The 24,301-nt window shown below is 44.6% G+C and overlaps 1 protein-coding gene across 1 annotated transcript in view; it reads left to right on the forward strand.

Annotated features, from left to right (window-relative positions):
- Positions 1-24,301, forward strand: part of BRINP1 (BMP/retinoic acid inducible neural specific 1) — a 144,485-nt gene that overhangs the window by 96,111 nt on the left and 24,073 nt on the right. Inside the window, exons 4-6 of the mRNA XM_087823223.1 lie at positions 1,436-1,605; positions 4,415-4,520; positions 20,637-20,873. Coding sequence (XP_087679349.1) covers positions 1,436-1,605; positions 4,415-4,520; positions 20,637-20,873 — 513 coding nt within the window. The remainder of the gene's footprint in view (positions 1-1,435; positions 1,606-4,414; positions 4,521-20,636; positions 20,874-24,301) is intronic.

The following is a 24,301-nucleotide window of genomic DNA, read 5'->3' on the forward strand; positions in this document are numbered from 1 at the left end:
ACCTGCCAGCATTCTGAAGAAATTTCAGTTATCTTAGATATTGGGCTTTTGTCCTCAGAAAGTATTGATAGTGTTTGTTCTCTGACTATCCTATCCTATCATACAATTGAATAGTTGACAGAGATCAAATAATGGTGGTTAACCCTTTCCTTGTGCTCACTGTGGGCCTGGCAAGAGTCAGGTACTTCATGTAATTAACTAATTTAATCTGTATGAGGTACGTGCAGTTTGTATCCCCGATTTTACACCTGGAGAAACTGAAGGGTAGAGAGGTTCATGTGTTCATGCAGCTGCTTCAAGTCTAGGCACTGTTTTTACTACTACTCCAGATGGTTTTTTAAAAACATTTTTAAATCAATAAAAATGTCTGTATTGATATTAGAGAGAGGAAAGGAGAGGGAGAGAGAGACAATCTTAAGAGAAAAGTAGCACCTCCTCGGTGGAGTTATTAAGAAGAATAAATTAATTAATACATGTAAAGTCCCTGTATCAGAGACCAGTGTGTTGTAGTGATCAAAAATTGTCTGGAGAGCCTGGCCAGTGTGGCTCAGTGGTTGAGCATCATCGACCTAGGATCCAGGAGATCGTAGTTCGATTCCCAGTAGGAGACGTGCAAGAGGCAGCCAGTCGATGACTCTATGTATCTATCTGTCTATCTATCCATCATCTATCTACCTATCTATCTATCTATCTATCTATCTATCTATCTATCTATCTATCTATCTATCTATCTATCATCTCATCTATCTATCTATCCATCCATCCATCCATCCATCCATCCATCCATCCATCCATCCATCTATCATCCATCCATCATCTATCTCTTTAGCCATCCATCCATCCATCCATCCATCCATCCATCATCTATCTCTTTAGCCATCCATCTATCCATCCGTCCATCCATCCATCCATCCATCTATCATCCATCCATCCATCCATCCATCCATCCATCCATCCATCCATCCATCATCTGTCTAGAGAGGGGTAGCAGAAGGAGAGAGAGAGAAAGGAACAGAGGGAGAGGAGAGGGGAGAGATGAGAAGAGGAAAAGGAGGCGCTGGGAGATGAGGGAGAAACAGGAAAGGGAGGAAGGAATGGGAAGGGACCACCTATGGCAAATTCAACAATTCACAGGAGAGACTGAACCTCAGAAAGAGGAGGGCAGTCATGAGACGATGCTGGCGAGAAGTACAGAATGGATTAGTAGGGGTTGGACTTGATGACTAAGAGTTTTCCCATGACCCTTGTCTTAATGGAGCTTGGCTCTTATGACTATTTATCTCTCTTTCATTGTGCTCTTGATTTTCACAAGCAGGAGGAAGTTTGGGTAAAATCAGTGGGAGGTGTGAGGGTGTTTTCAGCCTCCACGCTCTGGAGCTGCCCCTCCCACCTCAAAGGTGGACAGGCTGTCTGAGCTTCTTTCCACTCCATGCAGGGGAAGAGGCCTTGACCATGTACATGGACAAAAGTCGCCTGGACAGGAAGTCAGGGAACGCCACGCAGAGTGTGGAAGCTCTGCACCAGCTTGCATCGTCCTACTTTGTCGACCGTGACGGCACCATGAGGAGGCTCCATGAGATCCAGATATCCACTGGAGCAATCAAGGTACAGCTGGAGGGTGGATTGGGGTGGCAGGTTCTGAAGACAACAGCACTGCAACCTGGGTACTGTGAGTGTTGACGGGCACATACGGTCCCTGGCTTCATCCCCATGGACCTAACAGCAGCCCCTTGCCAACCATCTTGACTGGTGTTGTCAAGAGCATGAGCGTTGTCGTTAGGGTGGCCATCATACTGATTCACTGGGGCAGCCCCGGCAATGGCCACAGCGTAATTAACAACAATCCTCTCATTCACTCTTAAAGTTCTCCAGGATGATTGAGTTTCAGGTTTTCTTCCCAAGAGAAGAAACTGAGGCAACAATGGGTAAATGATTTTTTGAAGGTCACAGAAGTCAGAGTACTGAATTACAGTAATTTGTAAACTTTTTTTTTGTTAATCCCCACCCTAGGATATTTTTTCCATTGACTTTTAGAGAGAGTGGAAGGGAGGGAGGGTTGGGGGCAGATAGAGAGAGAAACATCGATGCGAGAGAGACACATTGATTGTTTGCTTCCCGCAAGCGCCCCTTCAGGGGCCAGGGGTGGAACCTGCAACCCAGGTACAAACCCGACACCCTTGGATGCACAGGCCTACGCTCTGACCACTGAGCCACACTGGCCAGAGCTACAGTAATTGTTTTAAACCCCTATGTTTTTTATTTCTCACCTGTATATTACAGATGGCAAAGCTGTGATCCAGGGTTAAAGACGTTTGCTCAGGGTTTCGCAGATAGAGAGTACCTTAATGGGGTCTAGAACTAGTCTCTAGACCAGGGGTCGGTGACTACTTTCTGTACGGGGCCAGATAAGAAATATTGAGAGGTTTGCAGGTCATATGGTCTCTGTTGCCACAACTCAATTCTGCTGCTATCAAACAAAATTCAGCCATAGACAATATGTTAACAAATGGGTGTGCCTATGATCCAATAAAACTTTATTTATAAAAACAGCCAGTCTGTCTTGCTTATCTCCATGACGCTCATCTACACCAGCACTAGCCAACAGACCTTTCCAAAGTGATGGAAATGTTCTGTGTCTGTGCTGGACAAGACCATAGCCACCAGTCACTTGGAGTCATGGAGCCCTTGAAATGTGGCTGCTAAGGAACTAAATTTGTAAGTTTATTTCATTTTAATTAATTTTAATTTTAATAGCCACACTAAATAGAGCAGCTGTAGATTTTTAATTCAGTGCCTTATATCACAGGAACTTAAAAAAAAGAGATCCCATTTTAAAGGCAATAAATTCTGAGATTACCATTTTATAAAGAAAATAAGGGAGGGCATTTTTTATATAGTTGATTAGTTCTTTTGAGAATTTCAATGCAGATATTTTGCATTTTGCATCTCAATTTTTTTTAAACCCGATTATACCTGCCTTTTACTTCTCAATCTTCAGTCTAATTTTTTATTTTTTTCCTGAATAAAATGCAGACCTAGTCTTATATAAAGACTTTCAAAGATATCCGTAGGGAAAACATGTATGGGCGTGGGGCGGGGAGCAGTGTCGGGGAGACTCTGGCAAAAGAGTCAGAATTGGCTAGAGCAGGAGAAAAATGCTGGAGGGAGCGAGTTACTGAGGAGGGGGGAGGTAGGAAGGAGATAAATAAATCAGTTTAACAAACAAAGAGCCATTTATCTGGGAAGAATCGCCTGTATTGGGGGGATTATGTTGTTAGGGAACTCGGCACAGAGAGACGGATCTTTATGAAGCAGTCAGCGTGGAAGTGAAGCAGAGACCTGGTTTTTATTATCACCAAATGCTTCTCTGCCCACTGGACGGGGCGGGATTGAGCTATCGGAGCCCTGTCACAAGATAATCTTCTTTTGTGCATCCTAAGCGTAGCCGGCCTCCTTCTGAGACATTTCTCGGCGAAATCGAGCAGAGGCCACTCCACAAGCCCTTCTTCCTGGAGCACTGTCTTCTCCACTCAGTCTAGGACTTTTCTTTATCTTGACATTTCCTGACACTCCCTCAACACCCCACTTGCTAGAAGGGGCCGTCTCCCTGCCAGCTTGGTGGAAGATGCCTGGCTGACCCGGCAGGGACTCTTTGCCCATGGTTTCTTTTCCCTGGGTGTCTCTAGCAAAGTCAATTGGTCGTTTTGACTCTCCCTCAATAACAACTGTGTTCTAATAACTATGTTATTATTCAGTTTGAAAAAAGAATACTTTTTTTTTGTTAATTTTCACCCAAGGATATTTTTTCCATTGATTTTTTAGAGAGAGTAGAAGGGAGGGAGGGAGGGGGGCAGAGAGGAGGAGGGGGGGAGAGAGAGAGAGAGAGAGACATTGATGTGAGAGAGACATCAATTGGTCGCCTCCTTCACGTGCCCCGATCAGCATGTGCTAGGCACTTACGCCCATCACGCCTAATCTCACAGCCTTCCCAGAAAGGATTTACCAGCTTCAGGTTAGAAAAGCTAAGTGACTTTCTTAGGTCACAGAGCAAACAAGGGGAGCAGCCAGGATTTAACACTGATTCTCCTGATTCTAAAAGCCATGCTTTTGAAATGTGCCATCCTGGACTGCTTTCACTTATTAGTTCATGTAATTCTCAAAGCGACTGTGGAGTACCACCGAGAGAGCCTGGGCATTCTGGCTCTAGCCTGTCTACTTGATTGGCCTGCTATCTTGTCATCTGCTTGGTGACAGCCAGGCTTGGTCCTTGGCACAGGCAAGGGGCTCAGGAAGCAGCCGTTGGCTCAGGCAGGACTTTCTCTGCCAGCTTTGCTCTGCTGGGGGCTGACTTCGCAGGGTTTGTCCCATACAAGGGCGTCCCTCTCACATCTGTCACCCTTGATGTCCACTCCAGGTCACAGAGACGCGCACTGGGCCTCTGGGCTGTAACAGCTATGACAATCTGGACTCTGTGAGTTCTGTCCTTCTGCAAAGCACCGAGAGCAAACTTCACCTTCAAGGTAGGTGCCCGTGGCAGTGGTGGGACCAGAGGGTGGAAGGGGAGGCAGCCTGGGGGAGGCAGGATGAAAGACAGAGAAACCAGTGAAAACTAAGGCAGTTATGATATAAAGTCCTTTTCAAAATTTTAACACCAACAGGACATTAAATTTGTGGTTATTAATTAGTTTTCAGATACCAGGAATGGAAATGCGAGCTTTATCTGATTATTTTGATGAAAATGCCTGAGCAGTGTTATTTATAGATGCTCCAGATCTAACATATATTAAAGTTTCATATGATATCATCTGAATTTCCTACATGATGGTGTTTTCAGTGTATTTTGGCAGGTGTTATTTGAATCCCAGGAGATATAGGGCAATTTATGGAATTTCTGGTTCTGTGTAATCTTTTTCCTTATTTTTAACCATTTGTGGCCTTCAGAATATTCATACACACATACACACATGTGTTTATGTATGTGTATGTGCTTGTAGCAGAGCTGACAAATGCAAATACTCGAGGCTTCCTAGGGTGTAGAGAGACAGATGCACTTAGGCACTGTAGTGAGAATGTAACAATCACAAGGGCTAATTGGTTGCTATATATAAATATTTGTATTCATTTAATGTCTATTATACATCAGGTCTATGTTAGGTGCTCCATATATACTCATGACCTTAGAATAATATACCATTTACAATATTAATATTATCCTTATTAATTCATCAAAAAGTGGGGAAGAGATTGTAGGGGAAACTGACAAGGCTTTAAGTACAGATGGTGCTGCTTTAAAAAGCATAATTTATAATAACAGAAAAACAACGTAAAGATCTCAATTTTCCACATGAGGAAACTAAGTGAATTAATGTAGCATCCATACAACATAATATCAGGCAGTTACTAAAACGTTGTTTATAAAGAATTTCCCGGTGTATGTGACAGTGATCTGATATCATATTTATTTAAAAATGGGCGGGTTCTGATTAAACGTAGGGCATCACAACGTCAAGGAAGAAGGTAAAACAGCATTGCAAGGAAATATGCCGTGACGTTAGAAGAGCTTACCTCTGGATGGTTAGGTTATAGATGATCTATTTTGGGCTTCCAGTTCCTTTTCTAACTGTTCTACGGTGATCATGTATTAACTTTATAGTCAGAAAATGAAATGACATGCTTTAAGTTGGAGCAGACTAAAAATGCGACCTCCTAGAAAGGTATGTGATAAAGGTGAGTCTGAATGTCAGTGGGAGGAAAGTCGGGCTGAGATTGTCAGGTGGAGCTAAGCAGAGCTCAGTATGACTTTTATATTCCGGTTCCTTGGCAACATTTTGAGTCACACACCTGTTAGAGAAGATGGTTGGAAAGAGGTTTGGGGAGGGCTTGGAAGTGTCACTGGGGAGCAGTGAATGAAGATTCTCAGGGAAAGCGAGGCCAAGAAAGTGGTTTAGTGTTAAAACAAAACACACCCTCAAAGACATGAAGAATAAGCCTTTGTTAGAGAAAAGAGTAGACAGATGGATCTGGTGATGCCTAATAAGAAAGTCAGAATCGCCTTGGGTGTGCCAGTGATGTTCCTGTGATACCTACAGCGACCTTCAAGTCCCAGCAGGCTTTGAACCCAGGAGGTTTGGCTTCAGTCTGCATTGATCACCCTGCTGTGAGCGTTAGAGGTGGAGAGACCTATGAGTTATCATTGGAATAAATTTAGGGAGAATTCATGGGATGTTACTAGAAATTTAATAATATCATAGGGACATTCTGAGGCTGACTTAACATGAAGCTAATGAAACTTGAGGTCCAGGATTCCCTCACCTCTAAATCCTCATATTTTCTCATTCTAAATATCCATGTTCATACCTTATTTTGAATTACATTTCTCAGTCAGCAACTGAAGTATAAGTCTCAGTCCCCCAAAACCCAGGTCTGCCATCGCTTACATTATTAAAAGTATAGTATCCAGAAAAAAAGATGATAGCTTTGTCCTATTCTGAATTGGTTAGAGCACACCTGGAGGACTGGATTCAAGTCTGCACATCACACCTCAGGAGGGACATTAAAAAACCACAGTGCACCCGAAGGAGGATGTCTTATGACAGATAGCTGAAGAAGGGTGACGTGTCTTGCAGAAAAGATAGCCAGATTTATTAACATGGATAAAACAGGCTAAACGTGATCTACTTACAAGAGACTGCAAGGACCCCAGCTCTGACCTGAGATTATATAGATCTCAGTTTAAACTCAGTGTAAAATAGGCCTTCTAATGCACAGTCACACCAGACCTAGAGTGGCCTACTGAATATGTAGTGACTCTGAGGTATACGTAAATGACATTGGTAGGCATGTTATAGAGATTATTGAATCATCATTCCATTGGGTTGGGTGATTAAAGTAAGTGTTCTTTAAGACCTTCGCAATGCTGATTCTAGGGTTTTATGAAGACTTTTCTTGAAACTGGCCATGTGCCGAATTTAATGGTAGACAGTGAGTGTAGGAGCTCAAATCAGTTCATTTCACTTCACTATATATGGGGGGGGGGGTAGGTTTTACAGTTGTCAGCACGGGAAACACAGAGTTTATTCTTGTATCATTACTATTAATTATTGTATTATTTTCCATATGAACAACTGTAAACCTGCTTTTACTCCTCCCTGTATATATTTTTCAAGAAACCATATTGGCATTGAACTTGGCACAGGGATACAGGAGAAAACAAGACACATTTTCTACCCCAAGGAAGTATATGCTCTATCAGAGAAGATGGACTTAAACAATAATAGGCATAATGCATTTTAATGGAGAAAAATATATGAGGGTTTTATGGTTCTAGTTTGTATGGGGAGTGAACTTACTAGGGAGTCAGGGAAGCTTTCTTGCGGGAAAAAAGGGTGCATAGGATGAGACCTGAAGTGTGAATACGAGGGCAGGGCCATGGATATGGAAGCAGGCAGAAGAGTTTATGAAGGGGCATTCGAGGAACTGAAAACGTCTTAAGAGATTAAAGCTGAGACATCAATGGTGAGAGAGACAAAGGGATCCTCTCCATCCTGAAGGCCTCCGCAGTGCATGACTGAGTTGAACGTTAATTTGAGAGTACTGGGCACCACGGGAGGGTTTTTACCAAGGAAAGTAGCGTGAAGAGATTGATGCGATGGAAGACCACTCTGGCTCTTGTGTGGTCGGTTAATTGGAGAAGGGCAGGTTACAGGTTGGTGACCAGTTGGAGTCTACTACAGCACTTACGATGAGAAGTCACAGATTTAGACATGGAGGTAGACGTTGGGATGGAGGAAAAGAGGCCAATTTTAGAGTTACTTTGAAGGCATCATGACCAGGATTCAGTAAAAAGACCGTGAAGAATTCAGATAATTGAGTGAATAGAGTGTGGGGATGAGATAGGGAAGATGGACAGGAAATACGTATGATTCAAGGTGGTGTATAATAGAGGTAATGAAAGTAATGCATACTATTATGGAGACCCCGAAAAGGGAGTAATTCACTCTGTCTGTCTAGATGGAGGAATCATAGGGAACAGTGGTATCTGAGGGAAAATAATCTTCTGGTGCCGAAGGGACAAGGGAAAAGCTCCTTAAATATGAGACAGAAGACTATCTCATGACTTTTCAATAGTCTGGTATTTATCGGCAGGGCATGGAAAGCACTAAGCACGAGAGAAAGGCTGATAAATTGGACTCCGTTGAAATTAAGAAATTCTGTCCATCAGAAGCAGCTATTCACAGAAGGAAAATGCAAGCTGCCGCGCGGAAAGGAGTGTCTGCCATGTGTGTATCTGACAGAGGACTCTGCGCAAAACACGCAAATAACTCCCAGAGCCAATAAGAAAGAGACAGACAACCCAGTAAGACAGGAAAGGGGGGAAAGATATGAACAGGCACCTCGCAAACGAGAATATCAAAGTGGCAAATAAACACTGGGGAAGGTAAACTTTCCCAGTCCTCAGATAATGTAAATTGAAACCACAGTTCAGTATCGTAAGGCGGCGATCAGCTGGCCCAAGTGAGGAACACTGACAAGATCAAGGGGGGGACTGTGAGGCGCCCCGGGGCCTACACGCGTTGCCTGGGGGAGGGACAGGGAAAAGTGAGCGCAGCTACTTTGGAAAACTCTTTTGCAGTAGTTACTGAAAACGCAGTGTGCCCTCGCCATCTGACCCAGCAATTACAACTCCCGGGAAGTGCCCATCGGAGAAATGTTACCTACCGTCCCCAAAAGGCATGGATGCTCATAGCGGCTGCCTTCAAAATTCCCAATGGGAGTAGCCCCAAATGCCCATCAGCAAGAAAACGGGTAAATAAGTTGTCAGACATTCACATGATGGGCTACAACAGGGAAATGAGAACAGAATAAATACCCTTTCATGCAACGACGTGGAGGAACCTCGTGGAGATCGCGCGCAGTAGGGCTCCGTTCCCACGCAGGTTAAACCAGTAAAAACAGAGGCGTCGTTTCAGAGTCCGGAGAGCGTTACCCTTTGGGGAGGATGAGTGGGGCAGTGACTGATGGGAGACCACGGATGTTTCTGGAAGTATTGGTAATGTTCTGTTTCTTGATCTGGGTGACGGCACACGGTGTGTTTACTTTGTGGAAATGCAGAGCTGTACACGCGTGATGTATATGCGCACGTTTCTTTGTGTGTAATACGCAGCTAGTAACCATTTATTTATTAATGCGCTCCACCTTGACATCCTCTGGAAAGAGAAAACCGAGTACAGCAGGGAGGTGGTCCAGCCCAGGAGGAGCCCAGCCGCATGGACTGAGGCCAGAGCAGCCAGAAATCACAGTAGATACTGTTAATTCAGCGCTTCCTTATGAGACAGGGGCTGCACTAATTTATCTTTAGTATACTTACATTTATCTTAATTTACCCTTATTTGCATTATATAATTGTATTTGTTACATTTTTAATCCTCACAGCACTGCTACAAGAGAGGCATAAATAACATCCCCGTTTTGCAGGTGAGGAAACGGGGCTGGCTCCCCAAGTGACTGAGCCAGAATCTGAACCTCGGCAGCCTCTCCTCCTTAAAATGGTGCTGCTCTCAGTTCCTCTCCTAATTCCTCAGAATGGGGCTGGGAGGGGAGACTCCGCAGAGGTTTATTTTGGCGGGTAGAGATGATAAGGAATGAGACTCTAATGATAGTTTCATTGTGGTGTTTCACAAAATGTCCACAAAACCGGGCAAAGGTAAAAGGAGGTAGGAAAATGAAAGAAGAGGCTTAGAGGAGACTAGAAATGAAAAAAAAAAAAAAGGGATCATACAAATGGTCAGAGGCTATTAGTCATCAGAAAAGCAACAGCTTCTAGTAGTAGTAACGCTAATAGCATGAGAACTTCTTATTTTTATACTTCTCTCTCCCAGAAGCCCACAGAGCAAAGTTTTACTGACACTGTCCTGTGATTTAATCTAGTATCCATCTGGTGATGTCTACAGAGAGCAGAGCTCTGCCTCAGCAGCTCTCTGATGTGGAAAGCGATGCAGAGAGACTATTTTGCTGAAACCTAGGGATGATCCAGAAAGTTTTCCATTCATACATTCACTCATTTATTTAGCACAGTGGTGCATGTTGGCTACTAAGTTGTAGCTAAGATCCCGAGGGAAGAAACCATACCCTTTGTCATTTGTTCATTACCTGCTTCTCCTTAGTTCAGTGTTTTGCTCTTAGTAGGTACTCAATATTTAAATGTATTTGAACTGTCAATTCAATTTTGTTTTGAATCTTACTTTTTATTGTGGTAAAATATACATAACAAAGTTTATTTAACCATTTTAAAATGCACACTTCATTGGCATTAAATAGGTTCACACCCTTGTGTAACTATCATCACTATTTATTCCAGTCCTTTCTCGGCACCCCAAATGGAAATTCTGCACCCGTTAAGCAGTCATTCCCCATTTCTCCTCTGCTCAGCCCCTGGCTTTCTGTCTCTGGATTTTCTTATTCTAGATAGTTCATGGAAATGAAATAATACAATATGCGTTTTTGTGTGTCTGGCTTCTTTAACTTAACGAAGTGTTTTCAAGGTTCATCCATGTTGCCGTATGTCTTAGTACTTCATTTTTTCATGGCTAACTTCAAAGCCATTCTACAGTTGTACCACAGTTTGTAGTTCCCCAGTCATAGGCTGATGGACATGTAAGTTGCTTCCACCTTTTAGCTATTGTGAGTAGTGCTCTTATGAACATCTCTGTACATGTTTTTGTTTGAATAAGTCTCTACGATTCTCTTAGGTATATACCTTTAGAGTGGAATTGCTGAATGATATGACAATCAAATTAAAAAGGAGGTCTGGTACAAACATAAGTTTATTTTGTGGCCGATTCCATGACTGCACCGTTCAGTTCCTCTGAAAGGCTTGCCAGGGCTTTGCTGCGTGACGGGCGGTGCTGCCCGGTGGGAGATGCACACGCCTCTCCTGGTTGACTTTGGACTCGGCCGTGCGATGTGCTGTGGCCGGTGGAAGGTGAGAGGAGGAGATGTTGATGCCTCGTCTCAGCAGGCACTTTAGGAGACATTGCCTTGGCTTCTGCTCTTTTTCTTCTGTCATGCGAATGGCATATACCTGCGAAAGGCTGCTCCTTCAGCCTAAGTGAAGAGGACTTCTGGGGAAAAGTCAAAGCCCCGCCATCATGAAACATGAGCAATAAAGAGACCTCTGTGGTTATAAATCACTGTGATTGTGAGGTTATTTATTACCATGTGGTAACTTAACAAAAGCTCAGTAATGATAAAGCACTGGATTAAATGACATAAACCACACTTCCTTACTTACTGCAGGCCTTCTCAGTGCCTTAACTGTGCTAATGTGTATTATGAGTCTCAAGAGGTAGATTAAATATGCAGAGTTTCCTGAATGTATTTGATTCTGGGGACATTTGCAGATTTATGATTCTGTGGCGAACAACTTGGCAAATGCTGGACTGTACATACCATTTGGGTTCAATCCTATCCCTTTGCTGCATGAGGTCAAAAATCACGTCCTACTCATTTTCCATATCTCTAGCATCTATGACAACACCTGACTTAAAAAAGTGATGAGAGAAAGGACTTTCAGAATAGTTGCTGAATTGAGCTGTCTTATTTTTGCACACCTACTGTGATCTAGCACTATGCCTGGTGTCTTGCAAAGAAATATTTTAAAAAGAGACAGCGGTATTCCTCAAGAATCATAAGTTATAGCTCTGGATCCAAAACAAAATATGTGCTGAAATTAGTGGTCAGATCCTTTCCTGTCACCTGAGCACCTGTCTCTTTCACTACTGAGTTGAAGTTAAAATAGCTTCAGGTTTCACACTGTGATGTTGAGAAAGATGACTCAGGTCCTGCTCACGAGGGAGGGCTCAAGAGAGGGTGGGGCACACTAGGTGCAGAGCAGAGAAGCACCCACAGTCCTCTCTGAAGTGTGTTCTGCCTACATTCACCTTCATTCAGACACTTCCACTATTGCCCTTTTATGTGCTGGGGGATAGGGAAATAGGAGGTGAACACGGCATCTCTTTTTCCACTCAAGGAGCTCACAGACCAGGAAGAACATGAACATAAATACACATAATATGATGTGATCGGTATTCTATTAAAATTTTTAATATGTGCATAGTGCTCTTGGGTGCCAACCGGGGGGTGCCAGAAATTGCCAGAGGCCTCCAGGGAAAGCAGCAGAAAACAGATGAGGCCAGGAAGTGACATTAGTTGAACAACAGTCGTGTGCTAAGACTATAAAATGCGTTATATAATTGATTTTGTTTTCCAATTCATGAGGTATAATTTACATCCAGAAAAATTTACCCTTTTGAGGTGAACGGGTGCTGTGATTTGACAAACATATCCATTCGTTAAATCAAGATACCACCACAATCAAGATAGGAAATTGTTCATTTGGTTTTCACACCAGCCCTGTGACAGAGGCTTTAATGAGGTAACTGAGAAACAGAAGAGTTAAGCCTCTTAGCCTCAGTGTCCCAAGGTCAGGCAGTTAATAACAGCTGGGCCACACTTGGAACAGGAGAGAACCTGGCACATGGGGACAGAGGCAGTGGTGTTGCTGGATGTAGCCAGGAAAGGTTATAGGTCAGGGAAAGAGTTGGAGACATCTGCTCATCTAGGGAGCAGACAGCACAGAGTCTTGTAGGTGTCAAATTTGGTTTATATCATGAATTCTATGAAGAAGCTTTTATTTAAATGGAGTCAACCTCTTCTTAAAGCTTAAAGGGTATCTTCATGCTGACATTTTATGAAATTTAATTTTAAAAGTATGTTCGCCTGTTTATCCTTGGGGATTTCATAGCTTAGACCATCTTCTCTTTTTTGAAGTTAAAATTGTCATTTAGAAGTCTCCCTGCCCCTGACACCTTTTGTCAGTATAAATCCCCCTGCTTTTATTTATTCATTTATGGTGTATCTGCCTCACTGAAGGGTAAGTTTCATGAGAATGAGGACTCTGATTCTAGTTCCTGGTCTTTTCTCCAGAGCCTGGAAGAGATCCTGACACATGAAGATCACAAATTGATCTTTGCTCAATAAATGATTGAATGACAACAGAGAGTAGACTCCTAGAAAATCAAGGTTGAAAGAATCTGAATGAGCAATTAGTCCAGGGGCTGGCAAACGTATTCAGAAAAGAGCCAGATGGTCTTAGGATTTGAGGGCCACACTTAATCTCTGTTGCAAGTACTCAACTCTTTCACTGTACTGTGAAAGCAGCTATAGGCAATAGTTAAGTCTGTGTGGCAGTGCTCCAATGCAATGATTTTACACAGATAGGTGGTGGGTTAATTTGGCCCCTGGGTCATAGTTTTCTCGCTCCAGCGTCTGTCAGTGTCGGCCAGGTTAGGCTGCGCTAACAAACAATCCCTGAATCTCAGTGGTTGGCAGAAGGAAATGTTCCTTTCTTACTGATGCTACAACGTGGTCAGTCAGTGGTGGCTCTGCTCCTCTGGTGGCCTCAATGCGGCACATTGCTGTTCCTGTGGGGAAGGGGAAAGACAAACTGATTAACCCACGTGTTGGCTCTTATAACTTCATTTTGGAAGTTGCGCGCATCACTTCCACCCCCATTTCACTGGTCAAAGCTTGTCATGTGAACCCACCTTAGTTCAGAGGGCGGGACCGTGTAATGTTTTCAAAGGGAGGACACTGCAGGGAGGGCCCTGAGTATGATTTAATGACAATCCAATCTACCACACACCATTTGGGCCTTGGGTTCTGTAGAGCATTCTTACTGTGTCAACTTTTCCAATTCTGCTTGTTCACTTTCAATGATGAGGAAGGAGTTCTCTACCTACTAAAGGAACCTGTTTCATCGAACCTCAGAACTTCTGGTAGTGGAAAAGGTATTAGTGCTATCGTGCTGAATTTCATTTACCCTCATCTTTCATCCAAGGGTTCCAAGTCTACTCCATAAGATTCCACAGAATAGATGGCGATAGGTCAGAACAGGAAAGGTTCCTCTCTCCAGAAGGGGGAGCCAGAACCCACCCACTCTCCCCCCAGGTAGGTGCCTTTATTTCCCAGAGAGCAAATGACCCATCACGGAGACAGGGCTGAACTTCTGAATGAGATCATAGCCTTTTTGCCCTTTCTGCACAGTTTCACCCGGTGAATTATTGTCTTATTTTCATTCCACTCCAATGAGCTGTCAGCGATGGATACCGTAATTCACAGCAATAGAAACACAAACAGATGGGTAATTGACCTGCATGCCTTCATTACGCTGGAGTTCAGAATGGCTGTTGGAGCCATAAAGTCCTCTATCTGCCAGTCTGAAATCCCTAGGCTTTCACAAGGAAGGGGATCAGGATGACTTTTTGCAAAAGGTGCAGTCCTGGTTGTTCTCCCCACCTCGTGCTTTTCAGAAATAGACAGAATTTGACAAGCAGAACTTAGCGGGTACAAGGTAACAGCTCCGACTCCCGTAGGGCTCAGAGGTATCTACAGGGGGCCACATTCTAATGCAAGAACAGGATAGGAAAATATTTATATTCAACCAAAATAGAACCTAACCTGTATTTTCTCTCTTCCTCTTAGCGCCGTACGAGATCATGCATTTAATATTTAATGAAATCGGTCAGAAAAAAGGGAATCCATCAAAAATAGTACTGTGTTAAGCAATTAGCATTGTAGACTAAAATAAAACAAAGCTAAAAAACAAACACACCAGGAAGATATATGGCCCTTGCCTTGAACAAGACTTAGATTGATCCCAGGTGTTCACACATTAATCTTTGCTCACAGTACACCCTCTGCATGGAACACAGTGGCTGCCCTTTACCTATTCAAGGCCATGCTCGTGTTTCAGGACTCCCCCCACATCCCACACACATCACAAAGTCTTCCATAATTACTGTCTCCAGGCTTATTCTCTTTCATCTTCATAACAGATCACTGACAGTCAATATGTGAGATTTATTTATTAAACACGGTCTGCTGCGATGGACTGGACATGATGCCACCTTTTATGTTTTAATTACCAATTAAGTTCTTTGTCTATTATTTTTGGATTCTGTGTTTTAGTTTTGAATCTCTAAGCAGCCCCCCTGTGTCCTTAGAAGGTAGGAAGCACCTCCTTCCACAGCTCCCCTTGCCCTGCTTGTTGAAGGATGGAGGAAGAGGCTGAGTTCCTTATGAGCAAAAGAGCAGGATCATGGTCGGAGGGGAAGGCTGGACTGCAATCTCCAGATCGTAGGGGCACCTTTCGCTTTCGTCGGTTGAGTTTTCTTTTCCAGATATTAAATGTTCTCCAGCCTCACTGAGTACAGTCGCCTAAACCAGGAGCTTGCTTTAGATACTGGTAGTATCAGCAGTGTTATTGAAGGTCTCCAGGGGTCCGATGTAGGGTGTCCCTGAAGGTTCTTGTTACTTTAACACCCCCAAATGGTTGAAATTCAACAGCACAGCAAACCCTCCTTTTTTTCTTCTTTGTTGTTTTTTTTTCCTGAATCTCAGGGATACTCCCTGCCTTTAAGGAACAAGGATCCTTGACTTCTGTTGCTGTAGGAAATGCTATTCCTCTAATGAGCTGCCAGGCCTCTGCTCTGTCATTCTTCCTTTCAGAGCTGTGATCTGTGAGGCACCAGAACTCTGTCTTCTCTTCTCTAGGCAACTTGGAAGCAAGCAAACAAACAAAAAATGTTGAACCTTTGTCAGAAAGGAGGGCGATGGCTAAACCGGGTCTCAGTTGAAAGTTCTGCCGCCTGAGACCTTTGCCCACGGTGTTTTCATTCTGTAGATGACTCTACGTGTGACTCCTTCATCCCCTTATGCCTGTTAATCCATCGAGTCCCCTCCTAAATGCCTCTCCCTCTGGGAGAGCCTCTTGGCCACCCCTGCTCCATCCTGGGTTAGGTGCTCTTCCCCTTCTTTCCCGGGCAGCCTTGTGCTTCGGGAGAGCCCTGGTCTCACTGCATCCAAGCAGCTGGTTACACATCTGCCTCCTTCCTGCACTGTGAGGCCTGCAAAGGCAGGGAGCTGTCTGCCTTATTCACCCTGGTATCCGTGGCAGGGTGCCTGGCACATAGTAGGGATTAAGAAATATGTGTGGAAAGAAGGGAAGAGAGAAGTACAGAAGTAAAATAGGAACAATGGAAGGAAGGGGTGAAAGAAGGGAAGGAAAGAGGGAGGAAGGGAGGGAGGGAGGGAGGGAGGGAGGAAGGAAGGAAGGAAGGAAGGAAGGAAGGAAGGAAGGAAGGAAGGAAGGAAGGAAGGAGAGAGAAACGGAAGGATGCAGGGAGGTAGAGAGCTTTCTTTTCTCTTCCCCTTCTTATAAGGGCACTAATCCTCTCATGGAGGCCCCACCCTCATGACCTAATCACCTTCCACAGGCTCCACCTCCTAATACTATCACATTGGGGTTCCAACATATGAATTTGGGGGGTGATGCAAACATTCAGCCCATGATAGCCAGGTTTTTGCTTAAGTGGTGTTTATGCCCTTTCTCCCCCCATTTGCTCCTCATAACGGCCCTGGAAAGTGATTATTCAGACTTACTTCATAGGCAGGAAACCTGAGTTTAGAGGCCACTCTGGGCCGGAGCTACCCTAGGCCAGGACTTTGTCTCCAGTCTCACCTCACATGTTTCACAACTCGATTGGAATTCCTGGGTTTGTGTCCACAGTCTGTTACTTTAGTTGGGGAGCTTTGGGCAGGGCACCTAACTTTTCAATTTTAACATCTTCTAAATCTAATGGGGCAAGATGTTTTCCATTGGGATAAAAAAGACAATAGTTTTTTGCACTCAACAAATGAGTTCATGGAGCTCACCCTGGGCTTGGCTTTAATTTACACTCAGATCTGTAGTGGACAGGCAGGGCCCTGCTCCCTAAAGTCCACTCTCGAATGGGGGGGGGGGTGGAAAAATAAACATGAGAACAAACGAATGGGTAATTTCAATAAGTAACGGAGGCTATGAAGAAACTAGAAGAGACATTTTAACTTGGGTGGTCTGGGAAGGTCCGGGGCCAGGACAAGGCAAGGCAGCCTTGCAGAGATCTGGGAAAAGAATGTCCTAGGCTCGGGGAAGGACAAGTGCAAAAACTATTGGAAAGACATGACTGGCACATGGAAGGGCTGCAAAGGGGCAGGATGGCCGGCGTGCTCTGAATAAAGAAGAGAATATTAGGAGATCCGAGGAAGGGGGGAGGCAAGGAAATAAAGCTATTCCACTGTGTGCCGGAGAGCAGGGGAAATCTTATCTTGGATTGTGTGGAAAATACAAAAAATATTGTGAGATGTCTGTGTTGAACGTGAGGTGGGAGGAAGGACTGAGGAAAATGGGGCAAAGAGGAAAAGAGAAGACAGCGTGGGTGTTCCCGCATCCACACTGCCCGCCAGCTCTGCGGAACACTGAGACGTTCCATTTTAAAGTATAACAAGATTTTTTTTTTCCAAAGTATAATGAGATTGAGGGGAAAATATTCCATATGTTCAGCGTGGGTGAATTGGTGTTCAAATGAAACTCTCAACTCTTGCCTTCCTGGGTTTTGTGAAGCAAAATTTATATGCTTGGCAATAATGGTGGCCTTTCTCTCTCTCTCTCCCGTTTTCTCAGTTTTCCTTTCCGTGTGTGTGTGTGTGTGTGTGTCTTTGAGAACTGTGGGGACAGAATATTCCAACCCAGCCAGCAGCTGTATATCTTTCAAACACTGGTTCTAGAGGCCAAATCCCCCTCTGAATTATTTACGACTCCCATTGAGGCCTGCAGGATTTGGGCGCCAATCTAGGGGGTCAGCAATGGGCCTCTTTGTTGGACACAGGTCACCGGGAGACGACTGTGTCGGTGACTGCTGTGTGAACCTCCGCTGCTGCTGCTGTAGAAATGGTTATGTAACTTTAAACGGTAATGACATTTTGCAGAAAAGTGCTTTTTAATTGCTATGTCTTCATTATTTTCTTTCAAATTTGCCCAGGAGATTCTGCCTCAGAGACAGCTCACATGTTCTGAGTTTCCATTTTTAAAAGAGCAGCCAGTTTTGTGTTTCAGCTGCTCCCAGAAACCCCCCCCCAACCCCAAACTTCATCTGTGTTCAGTTGCATTAAGTGGGGTAGGTAATATTGCCCTTTGTATCCTTGCCAAACGGAGAAATGATTTGACGCAGTTTTCTAAAAATGCTCTCCCCAAATTCCTTTTGGGCTGGGACCAAGAATAGAATACTTTATCCCCTACAAAAGGCAGAAAGAAAGCGATGAGCAAGCTAGAAAACTAGGGCTGCGCGTAGAGTTCCTTTAAGCAACGGAAACTTAACCCCAATCCATAGACTCAGATGCCTAGAGGGGATTGGGATCAGCTAAAAATAAATTTTGCTTTGGAAGTGAAAATTGTGATACAGATAAAATGACTCAATAATGCATACTCAGAAAGAATTGTAGACCTGGTTTAGAAGGAACTTTCCTGCTTAACTGGACTTATTTTGCCCACCTTTTGGTGTCTGTATTATAACGCTGTACAGCCCTTCCCAGCATCACTCAAACTCATGTGGACCTCGGCGTGGGCCTCACCAGGCCTCCAGGGGCCTGCTGCCCAAGCTGCGCAGCTCCACCTGGTAGCACACCTTCCACCCATCTTCACATAGCGTCCACCTTCGTGAAGAGCCCTCCCACCGTGGCCTGTTCAACAGACATGGAATTCTAAACCCTGCTTCTTGTGAAATCTCTCCAAATAGCTAAAGACTGCCTTCTGAGCATTATCTCCTCCTGACTAAATACCCGCAGCTATTGTTCATTTATTCTGTAGATTCTGCTGAAACCTTCAAAAACTTTAATCAGAGGAGAAACATCATCACCATCATCATCAAAAATAGGAACCGTTAACATTTACTGTTTGCTTGCTATGTGCCAGGAATTGTTCTAGACATTTTGCAGGATTTCTTTCACTTAGTCTTCTCAACAGACCTTCTGATGTAGGAACTAAACGTATTCCCATTTTATAGAAAAGAAAGTGGAGCCTTAGAGAGGTGGAATAACTTGCTTGAGGATGACTTGGTAGTAAGGAGAGGAGCCTGGCTCCAGCGATGCCCAGTTTTTAATGACCTTATTATGGTTTCCTACCATACGGCTTGCTGGAGGCACGAGTTTCATTCCCACAATGCTCCTCTCAGAGAGTCTTTTTGAGATGCCATCTGAAGACAAGTTGAAATGATGGAGCTTCATCTTTTAAAAATAATTTGAAGGCAAGAGAGGGAAAGATAAAAATATAGAAACACAACTGTGAAGTAAAGAGAGAGAGAAATGCAGATCCCTGACGAGCAGGGTAGGGGGGTGTCCCTGAAGCATGAGTGATGAAAAACTTTAATTCGAATAACAGTCCTCTTTTGCACAGTGGGTAGTAAAACCATTAGGCTCATATGCCTTGATGGCTAAAACTGTTACCAGCTCCAAATGAGGTGGAGGGAATATCCCAGGTGAAAGTGCGTTAATGAGCTAATTTAGCCCAGAGCTGTCCTTCCATCTGGTCACCAGCGGCAATTGCCTGCTGTGCTGACATTTCAAGGGTACAGGAGTAGTGCTCATGCCCAGATCAACCCTTCTCCATCACTGGCTCTGAGGACTAGGACTGATGAGCCAAGTATAGAGGAAAGATCATGAGATGTGGTCCAGAGCACTCATCCTATAACCAACCATGGGCTAGTCACTTCCCCTCGGTGGGCTTGGGCTTCATTTTGAGAACCAGGAAGAGTAAATGAATTCCATCTAATATCTTTCTCCACTGATACTTTATTTTTTATGATACAGTGGTCTTATGAAACTATATCCCTCTTCATATAATTTAACGGAGTATCCCCATTATCCACAGAATGCAGTTCAAATTGCTCAGTATATAACTAAGCTCTTTGCATTCTAGCATCTGCTCCTCTCTAAAACCTGTTCTACAGCAGGCACCCCCCCATCCAAATTCATTTCCTTCCCAGGTTCATGATGTCTTTGTTCTTGCTGTTCCTCTCTTCAGAATGTGCTTCCTGTTCTCTTTACACAATGATCTCTCACTCACTTTTCACCCAGCCCCATACCATCTCCTCTACAAAGGTGTCCCTGCTCTCCAGGTGGTGTCGTTTGCAGGCTTGGGCTGCCGGGTGCATCACAGGCCGTCTCTGCTTCATTCAGGTCTATAAGGCCGCGTTAGGATGATGTGTGTCTGTGTCTGTCCCTGCTGATTGTGTTGTAAACTCCCCAAGGGCTGGGATAGTGTCTTCTTTATCTCTATAGACCTGGTGCCTAGCTCAGGACTTGTGCTTCATCAATAGGGCTCATAAATATTTGAAGAAAGGAAAAAAGGAAAGAAATGAAGGAAATTAGAAGAAAACAGAAACAGTAACCTTCTGCTTTCAGTAAGGGCTTATCCTCTCCGAATGGAAAGGGTCTATACCAGACCTCAGTCCTAGCAGAGCGGAACAGAGTATGCATTTCAGAGACGGCCAAGGTCATGACCTGAGAAGTGTAAGCAGAGGCAATGCACCCGGAGGCCCCGCCGAGCGTGCCCTGTCTGGATCTAGGCGGCTCTGAGATATTTTGGTTACACTACACAGGGAGAGAGCTAGCAGCTTCAGGATCCCACGCGTCACCTTTCGAAGCTGTGAATGAAACACCTTTTTGTAACCTTTCTGTTTCCCCTTCTTGCTATTCTCGAACAGGGCTGCAGATCATCTTCCCTCCGTATCTGCAAGAGAAATTCGTCCAGTCGGCCCTGAGCTACATCATGTGCAACGGGGAGGGCGAGTACGTGTGCCAGAACAGCCAGTGCCGGTGCCAGTGCGCCGAGGAGTTCCCGCAGTGCAACTGCCCCGTCACCGACATCCAGATCATGGAGTACACGCTGGCCAACATGGCCAAGTCCTGGGCCGAGGCCTACAAGGACCTGGAGAACTCAGGTAGAGAGCCTGACTTAGTTCTGCTGCATGAGTGGCCCTGAGCCAAGTCTAGAAAAGAAAGCTGACTGCCTGGGAGCAGGGCTGCTGTGAGGGCTGCTTCCCCTACCCTTTCATGGCGGAGAGTCCAGGGCAAGGTCCAGGAGCTGCCTTGGGGTGGGCACTCAATACATCTCCACTGAATGAAATAATGAACAGTGTAATCAGGTTTGTGGTCCTGTGATGTATCGTCTCTTTTGTACCCAGAAGACAGAGAGCGTGATGCCACATAGCACATAGGACACCTCTGGAGAAGGGAGAGCTGAGGGTATTTGTACTCATTCCCGAGTCTGTGTGTCTGTCTAAATAAACAGACACACATGTGTGTGTAAGCATGTCTATGTAGATATACATCTAATGTAGGTATTGATAGATATCCAAAGAATTCACAAACTGTCAAAGCTAGAAGTCACTGCTCAGGTAACTTAAGCTATTTCCTGCTTTTCATGGTTAGGGGAGGACAGTCAGTCACCTGAGGCCGTAGAGTGGCTGAGGTGCAAAGCTGGCTCCTAATTAATAGGAAAGCCAGGCATGAATCATACAACCATGCCAGTAATTGACATTTTAATCATATCTGTGTGACGAATGAGAAGCTGCTGTGAGCAAACCACGTAGAGCCAGAGGTTGGCATGGTCAGGAGTGGGGGGGGCCACCCTGAGGAAGAGCAGAGTCCACGTGTCTGACTGTGGGCCGGAGATGAGAGGGTGGCAGGCCGTCCAGTGGGAGGCCACCACCAGGTGCCTGAGAGATGCCTGGGATGTGGGCTAGGGCTGGGGAGTAACAATGGGAAATGTGCAGGGGTGCTGAGCTATTTACAAGGGAGAATTAGCAGGACTTGAGGAAGGAAGGGTGAGATGAGATCCCAGAACGCCTTTTAGGTATGTTTGTCAGACACTTTGATGGATGTTGGTACCATTCACTGAGCTAGAACACCCTGCAAGTTTGGGAAAGAAAACTGTGTATTCAGTTTTGGACATGAAAAGCTTGAGAATCCTTGAGACTTCCTTGAAGAGATGCCAAATAATGTCATCGAATATGTGCTCAGATATCTGTTAAATAAATGGACATATACAGAGAGCATTACTGTTTTAAAAACAACTTTATATTCCTCAAATCTATTGCGAGAACTGCATTAAAGTAAGTAATGATGTTCCTGTATTGTAGAGCAGGGAGGGTGCCAAGACCCAGTGCCTTCCCCAGGGTTACATAGTAAATGGCAGAGTCGGTAATGGAATCCCTGATTCCAGACCCAGTGCTCACAGCAGCTTTTGTACCTTATTAATTCTACTTTACCCCCCAGTCCTCAGCTCCCTCATCTGATAAATGAGAGGACATGTTTATGCGTTTAATTTTTGAATTTATTTAAATATGTAGCCAAGAAGCCCTTTGATCAAACAAAATCATACCTTGGAGCCACTGTGTACCACAGATAAAAGCTAAGCTCTGTTGAGCTATATTTGAAACCACTGGCTGCCATGAACTGTGAGTCCCCGGCCAGCCCTGAGTGCTCACGACGCCATCAGTGATTCTGCTCTTAAAAGGTCACGCGGCTCCAGTGGAGCTGTGGCTGCCTTATGTACCTGCACCCATTAGTCCATTGGCCATCCTGGGAGTGCACCAGAGAGAGAGGTGCAGGATGAAATGTATTGTGATGATTATTTGGCCTCGAACAAAAGAAGCATTTGATAAAATGCTTTTGCAAAGAGATTCTTCCTTGCTAAAAAGCAGAGGAGAACATAAGCCATGTGCACGAGTAGTAAGGTCGTTAGCATGTAATCCTTATTACCAAGGAAAAGAAACTACTTGGAGCGGGCGGGTGGGTGCGGGAACGCAGAAAGCTCAGATGCTGCAGAGTCAGCTGGCTAGTCGGTGGACGTTATTAGTGCCGTGCTTTCCCCCATGAGCGCACACATTTACTCTAGGCACCCTGTGCTTACGCCTTTGAAACGTTTCACCCATTAAGATAAAGCCATCCTTGTGCATGTGCACTTTCCTCCTCGTTTGGAGCTCGAGACCCTAATGACTCAGCACCAGGGAATTTGGAGGGATTCACAGCCAACCAAAGGTCAAAGCCATCGATTGGTTCCTCGTTGGCCCCGGAGTGTTGGTGGTCAAACAGGACCGAGCTCACACACACAAATGGGGGTCTGAGTATCCTCCTTGGGAGGGAACCCTTCCACTTGTAGTCAAGAAAGTAAATAATTTTTAACTTTTAAATTATGTTTTCTTATCTGACCCCAATTCGGGTTCATTGAAAGGCCTTCGAGGCCAACAGAGCCGCCTACAGGATGAGCTGCGTGTCTTCCAGGGAGCAGCGTAGGGCTGGCCAGAGCAGCGTCGAGCCCGGTGCCCTGCCTGCAGCCTGCCCACCCAACTGTCCATCAGCGCAGCCCTGCATTATCCTTTTCATCCGCTGAGCACTTTCTGTATTTCTGAAACAATTTAGGCAGATGAGATCCTAGGTCACCCTCTCAGCCTTTGAATTAGATGCTGTTATACCTGGTGACAGACGGGGAAACGGAAGCACTGAGAGAAGAGTGGTCATGCAGCTGTTGGTGGGCGAGATGCAGGTTGCAGGCATGCATGTCTGACTGTCCGGAACGAGGTGACTGAGTTCTCCAGGAGGCAGAGGCACTTTTCCTGTACGTGTGTTTCTGGCACCTTTTATTTTTTTGTTTCTCCCCCGATCCTCTTTTTGTGTTGAGAGTAAGTATAACATGCTAAGTAAGAGCATCGGATTCGGAGCGAGTCCGGAGTTCTAATTCTGTCATTACTGGCTGTGTGACCTTGGCAAATGAATTAACTTCTCTGTGCCCTAGTTTCTGTAAAAGGGGGCATTAAAAGTACCCACTTCACAGGTTTGCTATAAAATCACTTATATGTGTTAGGTGTTTAAGACTGAGCCTAGTGCTTATCGAGAGCTTTGTAAGCATTTCTTTTAATAAAATGAATGCCTAATGTACCTGAAATTTCCATGTAGGTTTTATAACATAAAGTGAAAATATCAGGCTCAAGATAGATCTACATATGTATTTTATTATATGTATAATCTAATCATTTTACCTTTTTACCTGCAAAATGATTAACCTCTTAAGTCTTTAATTTCCCAGTAGTTGAAGGGGGGCATGGATGGGGTGGGCCTGTAGGAATTAGATGGGAAAACAACAGCTCTGGTTTTGGCCCTGCCTCTTGGCACTCCTGGGCTGTTCTACCTTCAGAAAGTCATTTCCTTACCGTGTGCTTCAGTGTCCCTCTACATAGAATGAACGAGCTGACCCAGATAATTTCTAAGTCTGTGTCAAGTCGTAGCACATGCTGACAATCGGAAACTCAGCATCCCAGAGGCAGAAGCCTCCCCCCAAGAGACTCAGGAGTCTGCCCCCGTCTCTTAA

The sequence above is a fragment of the Miniopterus natalensis genome, chromosome 12 (genome assembly GCF_054644295.1).
Source record: "Miniopterus natalensis isolate mMinNat1 chromosome 12, mMinNat1.hap1, whole genome shotgun sequence".
NCBI classification, from domain to species: Eukaryota; Metazoa; Chordata; class Mammalia; order Chiroptera; family Miniopteridae; genus Miniopterus; species Miniopterus natalensis.